We start from the raw sequence: 16,254 nt of genomic DNA, 5'->3' as shown, positions 1-16,254 counted from the left end.
TTGTACACAATATCCGTACAACACGCCGGATTTGTTCCTTATCGCTTAACTCCGGTCGTGTTACGATAGTCATCGTCCTCAAGTGTGCGTTTTTCCACAGTTTTGGCACGACTTTGATTAATGGCGGTGGCTCTGTCCACCTTTCCATCAATTTTTATTATTAACGAAGATTTTTATCCTTCGACGAGACACGATAAGGGCAAAATTAGGAGCAATCACTGTTAAGATATTATTGAATATACCTTGAGAATGTCGTGTAACACGGTATATATTTTATGTCTAATGTCCATCACGTACATGATTAATATTGGCGCATTTTGCTGCGATACAACATATTGCCTGGAGTTAAATTATGTAAAACCTATTCTGTCACCACCAGCAACTGATTCTCACTGAGAGATTTGTGCTTATGTTTCCACAGACTTCCACGCCTAATTTTGGCAAATCTTTTTGAGCAAACTTTCCAAATTTAGTATGCGGCCATCATAGATAATTTCGTAATTCCCTCGTTACAGATTCGCAAATGATCCAGCACCTTTCTTTCTCGGGTTAGCAAATATATGTAAATGCTCCACATGTACTGATACCAAGATATCAAACAGAGCAGACAAAACATTTAAACAACAAATTAAAAAATCGATTGTGCTTGGTTGCAAGCTCGTTACAAAAATCCATTTCGATATACTTACTTTGGTCGCCTAAGCTTGTCTTGCGAATCTTTTAAGTTAATCCATTATCCTTTATTCGCCTTAAACTGAAAAGTGTCAGATAAATGGAGAAAACTGTGTTGTGATGTATATTGCAAAATAAGTACGCCTATAGGTACAATGAATAATGATCGGGTGTTATAAAGTAATGCAGACTGCTTCGCTATAATAATATATCTTATAAGTGGGTCTGTACGAGCAAGGCAACATTCATATTGTGTTAGGTTATCCGGTATATAATTAGTTAATAATTTATAGTGTCGCGTCTGGAGCATAGCGCTGGTTTGCCCTGGAAGGTCCCTACACTTTGCAAATTCGAACACTTTCGATTCGTTTCAGACTAATTTGGCTCTTAGCCAGAACCCCTTTGTCGTAAATGAAGTATATCGCAATAATTTCCGACTTCTTCCTCCATGCAGATTAACTAGGCATGCTACTTATCCATGGAAAAGGGTTATACTATAAATCATTTGCATCAAATAAGTCATATCAGTTATGAGTCTGAATTGTCGAGGTTTGAAAAGTTTATTCAAATTTTTATATTTGCCGCCACAATAGAAGAAAACATTGATAAAAAATGAATGATAAAAATTGATAGTTTTTGCATAAGTTGACAAAATATGAATCCATGATCTTTCGAAATAATCTTTTCTACCAGTTGATTGAAAATCGAACGTGAGCCGTTCCAGCAGCTAGCTTAATAGGTTTTCTAGCAGAAAATATCTACGAAAATGATTTTCAAAAAACGAACTCGAGATCTTTGTTCATGCTTCGGTTGTTTAGTATAGTTATCCAACCAATTATTATTGTACAATTGTACAATTATTTACTTTTTTGCTGTTTATATTGGCTAGCTTGTAAGATATCTGTAACATAGTCATTTGCTTTTCAGCTTTCAGGAGGAACCTGGAAAAGTTTTATCTTGATCGCTGTTCATCACTGTGCAAAGCTTTAACAATCAAAACAAACAAAAGTTTAACAATCATCAATCATCTTGCGCTTAACTCATGAAAAATTACTTTTATTTCAACAAGAATTAAGACCTTGGATTGCTTAAAAATCGATTTTTATTGCAAGGAGGGTAAGGAGCAATTCTGAACTAAGGCATACGTAATTAATAATGCATCATGCTTCGAAATATTTTAGTATTCGCCTCTATAAGCTAAGAATCTGTGAGTTTAACGGGACAGCCGATATTCACACAGTAGATAATCACAGCATAGTTCTCCGAAGTAGTTCTCGTATATGTTGTTATAAACATCCATACACAACTGCCAATATTTAAAACAAAGATAGAAAGAACAAAATACACTACTTAACTACTTCTGCAAAGTAATTAAAGTAAAGTAATTAATAATATTTAATTAATAAGCGCTTAACAGTGGTGTTTTCGTTGACCTGGAGTCAAAGCAACCCCACGTGTATTGATAAACACGCCCTAATTTCAATTTGGCAGGCGCATTTGGTAAATTTGTTAGTAACAGTTGTTGCGGGAAGCGCAAAATACAGCTAATCACACACTGCGACATTTCAATATAGCCGACGAAATATTCATATTTCCGCGGAACTCAAATTATATCCTTTGAAAACGCTCCCTCAAATCTAATCGCATAAACGGATTATGCAAACTTGCCTCGACGTGCAGTTTCATAAAGTGGGGTTCCGAATTCGGGAGACGTACGCGGAGTAAACCGAACAGCAAAGAAGAAAGTTTATGGGTCCCGAGGGATTTTCGCGACCGTTGCGAACCCGAATTTAATTCACTACACTGCAAAATACTTTTTTTTACGTAGTTTGACCGAGATGTATTAGCGCGTAGCCTACATATCATTGTGTTTTTAAAACACTTAAAATCGGTCAAATACTACCGAGCGGTGTATAAGCAATTAGCCTGCATAGTATGTTTTTAAAACACTGAAAATCAAAACGTTTAATAAACTTATAATATAATATATAATATTAATAAAAGCGGCAAATAGAAACTTATCCGATAGAACAATTGTTTTTTTTTTCAATATATAATTTCATATATGATTTATAAAAAACTTCTTAGTGTACTTAATTTAATATAATGCTAAAATTATTTCCAGCAATAATCAGCCGTTCTAGACATCTATTTGCTTATTTATTTTTGTTAGTTCGTTGATTTGATGAAATTTTGCAAAAAAATGAGTACTACGTTTATTTCTTTCCAGAATTGATAAAACCCCAGCTGTGCTATAATGAAAATGTGTTTGGTCCAAAATAGAAATGCCACTGAACCACACTTATTTTTTCGGACAAATGTACACAAATTACACAATATATAGATGAAATCAATGTAAAAGGGGTATGTTATAGTTACTTTTATTGTGAAACTCTCTGTAAAAGTTATGATTGCGATTTTGAACTTTAATGAACGCTTGACAGTAATTGTCCCAGTTAAATAAATTAAATATAAGGCCGTTGAAGAAATAACAATTTTTTAAAGTGCCGTATTATTACTATATAGTTTTTAAAAATTTTCGAAATCTGTAAGAAATTACGAAAGCATCGAAGTTTTCGTAAAGCGAAAAGTCCGATTTGTCTTCAACGCTGATATACGCCGAATGCGAGGCTGAAAGTAAGCTGCAAAATTGAATACGTCATCGTCAGAGCCATAATAATTATAGTAGAGTTGAAATTGATATCATTTTATACTTCGGTAGGGATCCTTTGCAATTTTCCGCTGTACGAACAATGACTTTCGTTAAATTTTACTTTTCTCCTTTCTTGTATTTTATTGTGTTCCAATCTGGTAGGTTTTGAATATTAAATTTCTCGGGCGCGTTCAATTAAAATTGCCGACGTATTCACCAGACATCGTTCTTTTTATAAATTTGAGTGTAAGATGTATTTCGCTCCTATTTTGAATGGTGTACTGGTGTTAATGTGTGTCAAGGTTCGTTTGGTTATAATTACTTTAATAAATATAATCATGTTGGCTTCTATAAAGTATTCGAAACTGCAAGCATCAATTCTGTGTCTTTGTGGTCTGTAAGATTTGATTTGAAAGCAACCCTATACTCATTTTTAACTAATGTCGAAATATATATTTTGCATATTCATTACACATGCAGAAAAAATACGTTTAAATTTAAAGCAGCTTTTAATTTGTTTCTCTAAGTAAAAAAAAATGAATTAAACAACCAGTTTCCATACATTAACGTTGGAGTACTGAATATAGTGGTGTAATCAATTTAAAAAAAAATGTACAATAAGCTTTTACTGAAAAAAAACTACTCGATAAAATACTCGATTTTATTGAATTTGTTGTTTCTTTGAAAATATTGAAAGAAACACGTGACGTGTGATTTTCCATCATACTGGGAATATGAAGTTTCACTATCACTGTTGTAAAAGAAAATAAAAATAATCAGTTAGGTCAGTTGCAAAAGTACCGTGCTTACAACCGATCTCGATGTAGCTGATTAAATATCAGTATGTTATATACTTATTTCTTACTTAATTCTAAATTAAGCCAATCAGAAAGGAGAGAATTTCATCTAGCTATATTCTTTCAGTTTCATTATAATTTTGTACCATATTTTACAAATACCATGTTGATTGCTTACCTACACAACTATACAAAACAGAACATTATACCTTAAATCCTCAATTGTTATAAGAAACAGTGTGAAAAACGAATTAATTTTGTTAAGAGTCTGTTTTTTGTGTTATTAATTTATTATTTATTGTTTAATTTATTTATTTTCATTTTATATTACTTAATTTAGTATTTTAGTAGGTAAAATAATAAAATATATAATAATATAATATATTTTTTCGAAAAGTGTCTTAAGTATGTACCATCCTGTTCATTAAAAACCTGCACACTTAATTTGATATGGTGTAAGTAGTTCTTATTTTTGACATTTGATTTTAAAAGTGCATGGTGTTAATTGCTGTTTGACGTCTAAATGTCAAATATTTAAAAATTTCTAAAAAATCATCACACCCTGATTCAAACTGCTTATATAATACAAAAACAAATCATACCTTGTTATAACTAGCTGAAGTCGTGCCTTGGTTGCTTCAAAACTTTAGCTTGAGAGCAGAAATCAAGGAGAATGGTTTGTGTTCATAAGTTAAGTTGCGTACGCAAATGAGTCAAAAGAACAACTTTTATGTTAACTGTGTGTGGTCTGTCAACTGTTTTCTGGTCCATATATTCGTTTTGTTTGCAAACACAGTTATGATGAACTCACAATTACCAATTTTATGTTATTTTTGTAATAAGTGGTCATATTTAGGTATATTCAAGTGAACATTTCATTTCAGTCTGCGGACGTATCAGTTTTTGAAGTGAATATACGCTTCGTAGCCGGACTGCTGTCGTGTTTCGCCCTTACCGGCGATACAATCTTCAGGGACAAAGCTCAGCAAATCGCCGATAAATTATTGCCGGCATTCAATACACCTACCGGCATCCCCAACGCTCTGGTCAACTTTAAGACGGGGGTAAGCACTTAATTCGTATCGTTTTATATACTTACCCGTATAGAAATGTTGACCGATAATGACAATTGAATACGTGCATCTCATTTTGTTGTTCGTTATTGTTATACGCGGTATTTCATTAACAATGCGTCAAGTCAAATAGGGGTGAGCAACTGATGATTTTTGAAATTGAAAAATAGAATATGTGGTGACAAATAAATATAAGTCGTTAAAAATATACCTGAACGTGAAACTTAATATTCGAAAAACTATAATCAAGATATTAATTCAAAATTAGGGAACTATCATTTTCAAAACGTGAGAAAAAGTTATACCTGGTTAATAGTATTATCTTGCCGGCTATCCGTCACTTAAATTCCATTGCATGTGTTATCAATGTACAAAAACATGCATTTCACAAGGGGGCGGGTTATAGAACACACTATATTTGTTGGCCGTATGTTTATGGTTTGGAAATACATTTTGTTGAAAATTAAATTTTGAATTTCCATTAGTCACAATTCCATTACGTATTATGGTTCTGATAAATTCTCCGTAAAAAACTATTCAAAGTCCCCTAAAATAGGAAGATCCTATTTTGGCATGCAGGTTCTATTTTCTTGTAACACGATATTGCACGCACAAAAGAAACTACCCCACAGCTTTTTTGGTTTTGTATTTTAATTGACATAGAAGTAAGTCCGGTTAATCTAATTTGCGGCCGAGCGCCACGGGCTTTTGAATGTTTTGTTTGATTATTTTTAATTATTTAAGATTAACATGACTGTGCGACATATCTTTAAACACAGTGCGAAAAGTTTGTCAAAATTGCCTTGAAACAACTAAAATCGTCCAAGTTCGTGAAAAGCAATAGTGAAATTAGCTGAGTCACTGGGCATTAAATTTAACAGGACTAAAAATTTATTTTGTCTAAAATAACAATTAAAGTCACGAATAACTAAAACTATATAAACATTACTATTCGCTATATAAACTACTAATAATTTATGTTTCCGCGTTCTACGTTTCACTGTACTAAGCAGCAGTGCTTTCTCGAAATGGGGGTCGAATATTCCGGTCGCCACAAATATATACCAAATATTAATCATTGCAATTTCCAAAAACCATGTCAAATTTGGAATGTTTAGATATTGTTTGGCCTGTTTTTAGACACTTCATAGTAGTTGTAGAAAGATTCAATGAAGCTACAAACTTAATATTTAGTTACAGTTTTTTAAACTATTTAAAATGAACGAAAAGTTTTAGCATTATTATCTATGAAAATAAAAAGAAACATATGAGCTTGTTTTTTAAATTATCTTCCAATAACGACAAAGAAGAGACGTTCAACGTCGGGTCAAAACTCATTACATGTTCTTCGGTATGATCTTAATCATTGAAACAACCTACTTTCTTCAGGTGAGTAGGAACTACGGCTGGGCGAGCAGTAGTTCGAGTATATTGTCCGAGTTCGGCACGCTGCATATGGAGTTTGCGTACCTTAGCGACGTCACTGCGAAAAGCGTCTACAGAAACAAAGTGGACAAAATAAGACACGTTTTAAGGGAAATTGAAAAACCCAACGGACTCTATCCAAATTATCTCAACCCTAGAACCGGAAAGTGGGGTCAACGTAAGTCCGACAAGTTCAAACTTTTTGTTTTGAAACCGATTGTGCACGCGTAATTTCCGTTTCAGATCACATGTCGATGGGCGCGTTGGGCGACAGTTTCTACGAGTACCTCCTCAAGGTGTGGCTTCAGACGAACAAAGAAGACGTCGAAGCGCGCGAAATGTTCGACGACGCCATCCAGGCCGTGTTCAAGCACATGCTGTTCAAATCGACCGGCGGGCTTACCTATTTCGGCGAGCTCAAGTTTGAAAGGGTGGAACACAAAATGGACCATTTGGCGTGTTTTGCCGGCGGTCTCCTTGGTCTCGCTTCCAAAAGTTTAGCGAACGAACTGTCCACGCGTTACATGGAGGTAGCCAAACAATTGACGCACACATGCCACGAATCGTATGATAGAAGTTACACGAAACTAGGACCCGAGTCGTTCCGGTTCACGGAAGGGGCGGAAGCCAAAGCGTTAAAAAGTGGCGAGAAATATTATATACTCAGACCGGAAGTGATAGAATCCTATTTTTATATGTACAGGCTGACCAAGGATGAGAAATATCGGGAGTGGGCGTGGGAAGCTGTGCAAGTAAGTTCTGTAATTTTGCATAGGTGCATGTTCATTTTCATGGGATAAAATGCGCTAGCTGATGTCTTTCCAATTTTTGTATAAATTGAAAGTTTCAAGAAAACGTTCAAAATTCGGTATAATATATTCTAAGTATATTGATCAATTTTTTTATGCGTGTGTGTGCAAGCGATTCGTGACTTATCTGTTTAAACATTTCCTAGATTTTCCTTATAGCTCTGAGGTTTTTTAGGTATTTAGATCATAATCATGATGTAACCTTTACTCCCCCTGAACTTAGTTGCGGTGCGCCGCTGGTGGATCCTAGAATCGTTTTTTTTTTAAATAACGAATTTAGTCTCTTGTGGTTTATTCGCATCTTCAATCCTTATCAAGAAAAGAATTAAAATCATTTTTCGGCCCCTCAGTACTTAAAATGCTTCATTCCAAGTAGTCATAATTTGCTAAAAATTTAAATGGAAAAAAAACATAAATCCGATAAATTTGATTATTTCACATGTTCCGGTGCCGTTCACATAAAATAATTTTAGTAGATATTATTTAGTCGAAAAAGAAATATGTACGTTTTCAACAGTTAGGTTGGGCTGTTGTACCTAAGAAGGAAATATCAAAAGAGAAAACTCCAAAGATTTTGGATAAATCCCTGTTAACTGTCATATACTTGGAATGCAGTTCAACTTCGAAAAATATATAAAATATATATAAAAATATAATGTAAAATATAAAAAATAATTAAAAGATAATAATCTCGGTTATAGTGGAAGGAAGTGTTGTGAATTGTCTTCAAATAAATTGCTTTCTACGAGACTAGGCGGTAACTGTTGTTGATTACATTGATATAAGCTGGCTTCTGACCAATAACATTCTCACTCTCCTGCACCAACAAATCCCGAGTTTTATGGACACGTTCGTATAATCCAACATTGAAATCGACAAATCGGAGATCGGTCCGGCTTCCGATTCGTCGAGATCAATCACGGTTGTATCTGCCGACTTCTGCTGCGGAACCGGCAAATTTGACGGGTCGCAATTCGCGTAAACGAATCAATTTAATTGTATTGGGACCGCCGGGGGTGCCGGTACCGGCACCGGGCTTTACCGGTGTGTGTGAAAGCAGCCTAACACGTAAAACGTCTAAAATCTGTATACTGGATTTTTAAAATAAACAATATGTCCACGATTTTTTTACAAATAAGAACAATTAAATCAATTCACAGATAAAAATCACTATAGTGCTGATCCAAAAATGAAAAATCTAGGGAGATTCATGCTACTTGTAAATTCAAAATATATTTATAACTATCAGAATCTTAATAATCCTAATTAAGTTAAATAATATATGGGTAGTTGAAGTCAGAAGCACAATATACAAAATAATCGTATAGTGTATGTCTACCACTGTGCGCACCTTAACATTCGTTATCCATGCCATTGAATTACTTGAATTAATAATTTGTTTTTCGGCATTTTTTTAGGGTTTAAAATAACTGTAATACGTTTTGGTTTCGACCGCAAAACATAAATTCAAAATTTCGAAAACACTGTAAAATCGCATGCATGTATGCATGAACTTGTTATTGGAAAATATTTAACATCGTAATAATACCTGCATTGGAAATTGAAATTAGTTGAGAAGCGCAGTGCCGCGACGTTATCCATCGCCACTTAAGCATATACCAAATATATGTAATTAGAATCACTCTCCGTACGTGACAATCTTTGAATGCCGCACACATAATAATTATAATTCCGCGAATTTTTAAATATATAACACCACATCAGAATATGAATATTTCAATTTTAGGCTATAGAAAAATACTGCAGAGTACCTGGTGGATATACTGGCCTTAAAAATGTATATTCCGAAGAACCAATCCAAGACGACGTTCAGCAAAGTTTCTTCCTTGCAGAAACGTTAAAGGTAAAAAAAAAGTAAAATGTTCCTAAAGTAACGTTAATTTATTTGTTTATTACAGTACTTGTACCTGATTTTCTCGGACGACAGCTTAATATCACTAGACGAATGGGTGTTTAACACCGAAGCACATCCCTTCCCGGTAAAAGGCAATCCACTCTATCGAGAAGCGGCCTAGCCCTTAGTGGCATCTACCGCGCAGTATAGTCCCACCCCTGTGTACATAGATTCCACCCTATACGACTGAACCTAGAGACTTTGCTATTAAGATTATTTATTGATAATTATTAAGTGAGTGTGGCGGCAGGTGACTGTGGGATATTTTCGTGTGTTGTAACTTAAGTCCGAGGATGGTGAGAAAAAAATGTGTTCTTTGGTGGTATTTGTTTTGTGAGAAAATGCAAATTTTGTCATTTGTGATTTCATATATAGAAGGCTTGAATGTCGAGTATTTAAAAATCACTTAATACACTTTAAGTTAATATCACCAATGAAAAAATGTTGATGTTTCAAACATCACACATCATGTGTGGGATTGATAACAAATAATATTCTGAAGAGTGCACAATATTGAGGTATTATAGTCACTATATTCAGGTCACTCCAAAATATTTCATTACATTACATTTTTAATTGGAATGTTGAATTGAACATGTTTAATCCAGATATTTTAAACCAGTTTGAATTTTGTGTTATTATTTAGGAGATATTAAGCAAAAAAATCTAAATATTTAAGATTGTTACAAATAGCAAAAAAATATTTAAAACGTATTATGAGTCACATTGACTAGTTGATAACATTTGACAGTACCAAAGTCCATTAGATGTAATCAAGACTCATTTAATTAAACATTTTGGTGCAAACCAAAAACATAGGCAAAATGAGATAAATTTCTCATGGCTGTAGAGATTCTAGGTAGCTACTATAATGTTAGAAAAACAACTAGAAATAAACATTAGAAAAGCTAGCCGAAAATTGAAAATGACAAAACATTATGACAGCTTTTTTATGACAATTTTCGAGTAAATGTGTAGATTTTATAAAATTAAATAATATGTGCGAAAAGAATGTAGTTGCTGTGATTAATAAATTATTGAATATAAACTGATATTACTTGCTTAGTTTAATCATTATGTGAAAATCGTTTTTTGCTCCGACTTATTATTTTATTATAATAAATTTAACATTTTTCACATAATGTGTAAGCTACCGGAAACCGCAGATGTACAGGTTCTATAGTCAGCTCCAATTGTGATGAGAAATGTTGCTTAAATACATCTTTAAAGGTTGTAGGTTATTTTTATATTTCTGTTGTCCTGTCTGTATAACTTTTTCTCTCTATTTTGGTTCGTTAGTTTGAATTTGAAGTGCATTCCATATTTATTTTTTAATTTTATTTATTTTTATACTTTCCGTTGGTACCTATATTATTAAATGTTCAAGCAACAATTCTCCAGTGGATAGTCAAGTGAAGATGATTTTTGTTTACTCTAGTTAGTTTTATTTAAGTGAATTTGTATATGTCTTAAATGATAATCAAACTGGCCAACAGTTCCTCTTACACATAGTTTATAGTTCATAAAAGGGAAATGGTATTTAATGATTATATTGTTTTTATTTTGTAAATATGTATTGTCGTTATTTTTATTAACCAATTTGTAATATATTGTAAAGTAGTATAGTAATTAGGTACTACGAAATAGAAAGAATTAGGGCAAATTTTAAATTAATAAAAAGGGAAATAAGGTGTGTTCATAACTTTTTTTATTCAATTTATTGACATTTGTGGTATTTGTGAAAATGAAAAATAAATGCATTTGACTGTAGGCAATTGTCATTGTATTTCAAAGAAATTTACCAGTAATAAAAAATTTAAATCTAGAATGTTATTTAATATCAAAAACATCAAATCACTTACAATATACACAAAATTAAAAAAAAACTTATATATCAACACCCACCGCACTAGGTGTAGAGTAATATGGATTCGAAGCCAAATGAACTCTAAAATATTCCGAACCCCTCTCCTGAAATAATGAAGTGATTACGGGCTAAATAATTACAATGCAAAAACCAAGTTCAAGTCAAGTAGAATTGATATTTTCATTTGCATACCGGTGATGGTTTACTGTCGAAAACTCAATTCCGCCTGTAGGGGTGAAATTGAAAATATACAAATTTAAGCCACTCACTTGATACATCTCCTTTGTCACTAAACTATCCCAAAACTGATCGCTTCTTGAGAAATTTCTAGCCCCGAACCATGAGGACAATCCAGGATTGCGCACTATATTCACATTAACTTGCGACTTGAATGGCCTTACAGATATTAAATCAGTTAAAAGCCTTTCACGTAGTCCTTGCAGAACAGCCAATCCTCCCATTACTACCACATTAGACGCCAATTTCAATTGATTCTCAGAATCAAAAAGTGATATAACATAAGCTAGAAGCAGTAAAATAACTATAATTAGTGAGCATTGAGCTTTTTTTTCACTATGATCCACCCTCGGAATTTACAATAACTGCGATATAGAAATATTGAAAATTATAAGAAATCATTTTGGATTAAAAAAAAATAAAACATTTGTTAATGATCTTTGGGTTAAGTTTATTTTGCAAAAAGGATTACATGAAGCTGAGAAAAAGAATCTATTTGTCAAATATACAAACAATAACACAGGTCTTTATCACGTCATTTTTTTATAGTGCTATATATGTTATTTTATTAATATATATATATATATATATATATATATATATATATATATATATATATATATATATATATATATATATATATATATATATATATATATATATATATATATATATATATATATATATATATATATATATATATATATATATATATATATATATATATGGCATGAATATTTTTGTTCCATGTTAGGTATGATTTTTAAATGAATTGATTTTGTATGATATTAAATGTGATTTGACAACACTGGATAACATATTTCTCTGCAAAGCAACAGAGTTGCGCAGAAGCGTCAATATTGCGTTGTAATCTGCTTATGCGCAGTTTGGTTGTATTGGTGCCACTGTGTGCGCGGCGTTTTCTTCGTTGTTACGTAATGTTCTAGAGCATATAAATATATAAAGACATCGTGTGAACAATCCAAATAACAAAGCCAAACTATAACTTCTTTCGTAAAAAATGTATACCACGTTTATTTTGGTGTACTGTTTGTTCCGTTTGTGTATCAAAATCTTGACTCTGCTATTCGACCAGTTCCTCATGGACCACATGCATCTACCACCCCAAAAGAACTAGAAGATGTTATATCAGAGGAATCTAATTCCGACCCAGATGACTCAGATTTCACACCAGATTTCAGAAAGCCGAAGTATTTAACCAGGGCGAATTAATGATTTAATTAGAGATTTGCACCTTCCAAATGATGCATTCCAATTGTGTTAGCGTCCAGACTTCGTGAAGAGCATTTACTGGCACCTGACGTCACATCAGCCTTTTACGGGGACCGCGAAATATAGTTATGTCAAATTTTTACTCATAAAGAACCGCTAGTGTATTGCAACAATACTAATGACTTAGTTTAACTAGAATTTCAGTTTTTTACTGAATAAAAAAATAGTTTTACGAATATCGTTTTTTTTTCCTTTAATATTTGCAAAAAAACCTTACGTGATAAAAATTTTTATTATCAGCCTACCAGAATTAAATAAAATCAGTTTTCAAAATAAAGACATCTGTCAAAAAGTTTAATTTTGTAGACCTGCGTAATTAACAAAAGTTGTTGACGCACTGACAATCCAAGCATGGTATTTTGTAAATAAGTTGACTATATTTATAAAATATTGTGTTTTAATAACTCTAAATAAACATAATTACTTGCTGCTAAATTTAATATTATTTTAGAAGATTTAGTCACTTTCTCAGATTTATGAACCAATTAGGTACATTTATGTAAAACAGAGATATATATTATACCAGGACTCCAGACGTTGAAGATTGTATTAAATTAAAAGCTGGGAACATCTCTATTCCGTCAATTTAAAGGAGGGACGCCTGAATCAGTTGAAAATTTATTTTTACCTATTATTTCGGATAGTCCGGCTTCATGAGATCCCAACATATATGGCTTAAACAACAACTCTGGAGCTCTAAACATCTCTATCCCAATATGCAACTGGTGAGTCTCACCAGGGTGCAAGGCTTCTCCACATTCAGAAGGTTCATGAGTTCGCAATATTTCCTCAAATTCTATAAGCTTTTCATTTTCAGCATCACTATCTGAATCACCGCCTATTGCAAAAGAATACCAAGTAAAAAATTATCAATGTCTCCATTTGCAAAGACAAACTTACCATCTTTACTGATTGCTTTGTAAATATCCCAATCTTCATCCCTTAAACCAAAATCATCATTGCCTTTTTCTTTTTTTGCCAATTGTGATATTATTCTCATCCTTTCTTGCCCCGCTGCTGTCCTTCTTTTCGCCATATCCTGCTTTCTTTGTTTTCTAATCATTTTTTTTGTCAAAATTTCTTGTTTCTGTTAAAATTGGAAAATTTTATTTTATATAATACTTGTTTATCAATTTGTTAAAGAAACTTCCACAGGCTACTGTAATACTTTTTACACCACTTTTGGATTCCTCCTGCGTCGATTTTTGCTGAGTCGAACTTCTCCAATCAGAGCTTGACTGAAAACCAGTATGATTGACAAAACATTAGCAAGTTCGACTCAGCAACAATCAATGCAGGAGGAATCCAGCAGTTATGTAATAAGTATACTTGTTTATCCTTTAGTTACCATTTTTCGCACATTCTGCAAAAAAATGTGCAAATCATTTTCAGTCTCAAAGGTCATTTTACTAAATTTTGATTGTTTTGGTGGTAGTTCCTCCAATTCATCCATATTATTGGTGGATGCCAATATTTTCTGCTTTGTTTTCTCAATCTTCATATTCAATTGGAGAATTGTCTTTTCCAGTTCAGTGACATTTTTTATTTGAAACTTTGACAATGTTTTCTCCACCTAAAATGAAAATCAGGTATAATCAGACCTAAAAAATGAAGTGTCCTTACTGTTCCACTATCAGCTCCTAATTCAATCATTTCTTTAATATCTAGCAACTGTCCAATTTTTTCTTCATCCTCAGCCAATCTTTCTTCTCTTTTTCTGGCGTTAATTTCCGTCAACCTTTTGGCTAATTCACGCTTCCTTTCTCTTTGTTGTTCCACTACAAAATCATTTAAAATAAAATCCTTTTTTCCCTATTCCATTAAATCAAAATTTTACAAGTCACTGCTGAAGTTTGAGCACTGGCACTGTAGGGTAACTGAATCTTTTTTATATTTGATTCATAATATTCCCCATCTGCCCATTTATTTAACTCCTCTCTGTAATCCTCTGCAACTTTGCAGATACTATGTAGTAGTTCCTCGGCTCTACTTAAAGTAATAGATGCCGCATGAGCAGGATATTTCAACTGCAATATTCTATGCAAAAAGGTTATTACATGAAAACCACCTGAAACATATTCTTTAATGAATTTGTATTCAAGGTGGCTCACTATCTAAGAAGTGGTAGGAAACCACATAAATTAATTTAATAGTAAAAGCATATAAGATTTAGCACATTTCGGAAGTGATAGATCAAAAGGAGATATGTTTCTCTAAATCTCCCAGACCCACTTGTCTTTTAAAAAACAAAAATTAAGAAATAATACAGTATTCTACAGATATTCTGAATAGATTCTTGATTATGAGCTACCCTATTTATAAAATTTTTCCTTACCTGTATTTAATCTTCTAATTTTCTCAAAAACTGTCTTATTATTCAGTACAGGAATTACATGGCATGTTTGATACCCTAAACTTACAATGAGAACATCTTTAATAGGCTCTTTTTTTGCCTTCTGATCATAGAAGTAGTATGAAAATAAAGAATCAATACCATAACAGACCCCAGGCACATCATAACACTCAAAAAGCAATTCTGACATCACTAAAAAATAAAAACAGAGAAAATTGTTTTTCATATACACATGAAAGTGTTTTTTTTTCTGATTTTTTTCAGCAATGGAAAGGGGGATTTATTACCCTACACATACATTGTCGGGATGAGTTTGGATTAAGTACAGCCTCTGTACATAAAATAGGGTGGCCTACTCTATTTTCGGTATTAATTCCTAAGTGTGTAAATGTATAATCAAACAAATGTTCCTGGGCTTCAAAATGTGTGACAATATTTCGATCAAATTGCGTTTTTAGTTGAAATCGAACTGCTTCAATGTTAATAATATCATTTCCAACCTGAAGTTGTGGCGATTGTGCTACTTCTACAGTGTCTTTTTTCGATCGTTCCTTACGAGGTTTTGCTATAAGATTTTTAAACTGTAGAAGCGGTTCCCTGCTTGTAGACCAACCTACACGCGACATGTATGAACCTAAAAGATGTTTTTTTAAGCCTCAAACCGTTTAGTGTCAGCTACAACCTTACTACCATTATCAATAATAATTGGCACCGAATTATCTTTCAATTGAGTTGTGTATTCGTATACTTTGTCGGAAACTGTCTTAGTGTCTTTAAATTCCAGTATATCCATTTTCAAAATAAAACTACGTCGAGGTTACATTACAAAAACTTCGTCGTTTCTTCTGTGCTTCACATTGGTCAGTAGCAAGTACCCAAATTGTGAGTTTCAGACGAAAACTGAATACGCCACTGAATCCTATCCCGACCAGTTCTCCCCATATCGATAAGTTAACAACTAATAACTGAACTACCAATGAAAAATTTTCGAAAACACCTAAAAATCCAAAATGATTATGATATTTCTGGCACGTTTCATTTCATAAAAAACTACCTTGGGCACGACTGCTGCAACATTAATTCCATTCCATAAACCATTCAAAAATGGGACACACCGTACAATTAGCTGGGCTTCTCGTAAACAATCGACAGCCTCTTTA

The 16,254-nt window shown here is 32.9% G+C and overlaps 2 protein-coding genes across 4 annotated transcripts in view; one reads left to right on the top strand and one right to left on the bottom strand.

Moving 5' to 3' along the window:
- The window catches only part of LOC132701332 (mannosyl-oligosaccharide 1,2-alpha-mannosidase IA), a 95,143-nt gene extending 83,971 nt beyond the window's left edge, over positions 1–11,172 (top strand). For both annotated transcript variants that reach the window (XM_060669145.1, XM_060669146.1), the window contains 5 exons: positions 5,007–5,186; positions 6,585–6,798; positions 6,864–7,372; positions 9,177–9,293; positions 9,349–11,172. In XM_060669145.1, the coding sequence (XP_060525128.1) occupies positions 5,007–5,186; positions 6,585–6,798; positions 6,864–7,372; positions 9,177–9,293; positions 9,349–9,465 (1,137 nt within the window). In that variant the 3' untranslated portion in view covers positions 9,466–11,172. The remainder of the gene's footprint in view (positions 1–5,006; positions 5,187–6,584; positions 6,799–6,863; positions 7,373–9,176; positions 9,294–9,348) is intronic.
- Positions 11,173–11,201: 29 nt separating this feature from the next.
- On the bottom strand, positions 11,202–16,254 carry LOC132701331 (actin-related protein 5). Of its 2 annotated transcripts, XM_060669144.1 has the most exons (11): positions 16,149–16,254; positions 15,785–16,091; positions 15,393–15,728; positions 15,077–15,286; positions 14,579–14,809; positions 14,365–14,519; positions 14,090–14,314; positions 13,642–13,828; positions 13,370–13,579; positions 11,481–11,734; positions 11,202–11,315 (listed from the first exon to the last, which is right to left on the bottom strand). In XM_060669144.1, exons 2-11 carry the CDS (start codon positions 15,885–15,887, stop codon positions 11,232–11,234), a joined length of 1,995 nt encoding a protein of 664 aa, XP_060525127.1. In that variant the 5' UTR covers positions 15,888–16,091; positions 16,149–16,254; the 3' UTR covers positions 11,202–11,231. The 2 variants fall into 2 exon arrangements, with proteins under 2 accessions (XP_060525127.1, XP_060525126.1); XM_060669143.1 differs by having other exon boundaries at positions 11,202–11,734.

Source organism: Cylas formicarius, unplaced genomic scaffold (genome assembly GCF_029955315.1).
Source record: "Cylas formicarius isolate icCylForm1 unplaced genomic scaffold, icCylForm1.1 PGA_scaffold_4__25_contigs__length_36172078, whole genome shotgun sequence".
NCBI classification, from domain to species: Eukaryota; Metazoa; Arthropoda; class Insecta; order Coleoptera; family Brentidae; genus Cylas; species Cylas formicarius.
This window is presented reverse-complemented; position numbering and strand designations above follow the sequence as displayed.

Excerpts from the sequence above, each read along its gene's own strand:
- LOC132701331 (XM_060669143.1), bottom strand. The coding sequence starts at position 15,887 with ATGGATATACTGGAATTTAAAGACACTAAGACAGTTTCCGACAAAGTA. Across the intron at positions 14,810-15,076 it reads AATTAGAAGATTAAATACAG|GTGGTTTTCATGTAATAACC; the intron begins GTAAGGAAAAAT and ends AATATGTTTCAG. Across the intron at positions 14,315-14,364 it reads TAGGAGCTGATAGTGGAACA|GTGGAGAAAACATTGTCAAA; the intron begins GTAAGGACACTT and ends TTTTCATTTTAG.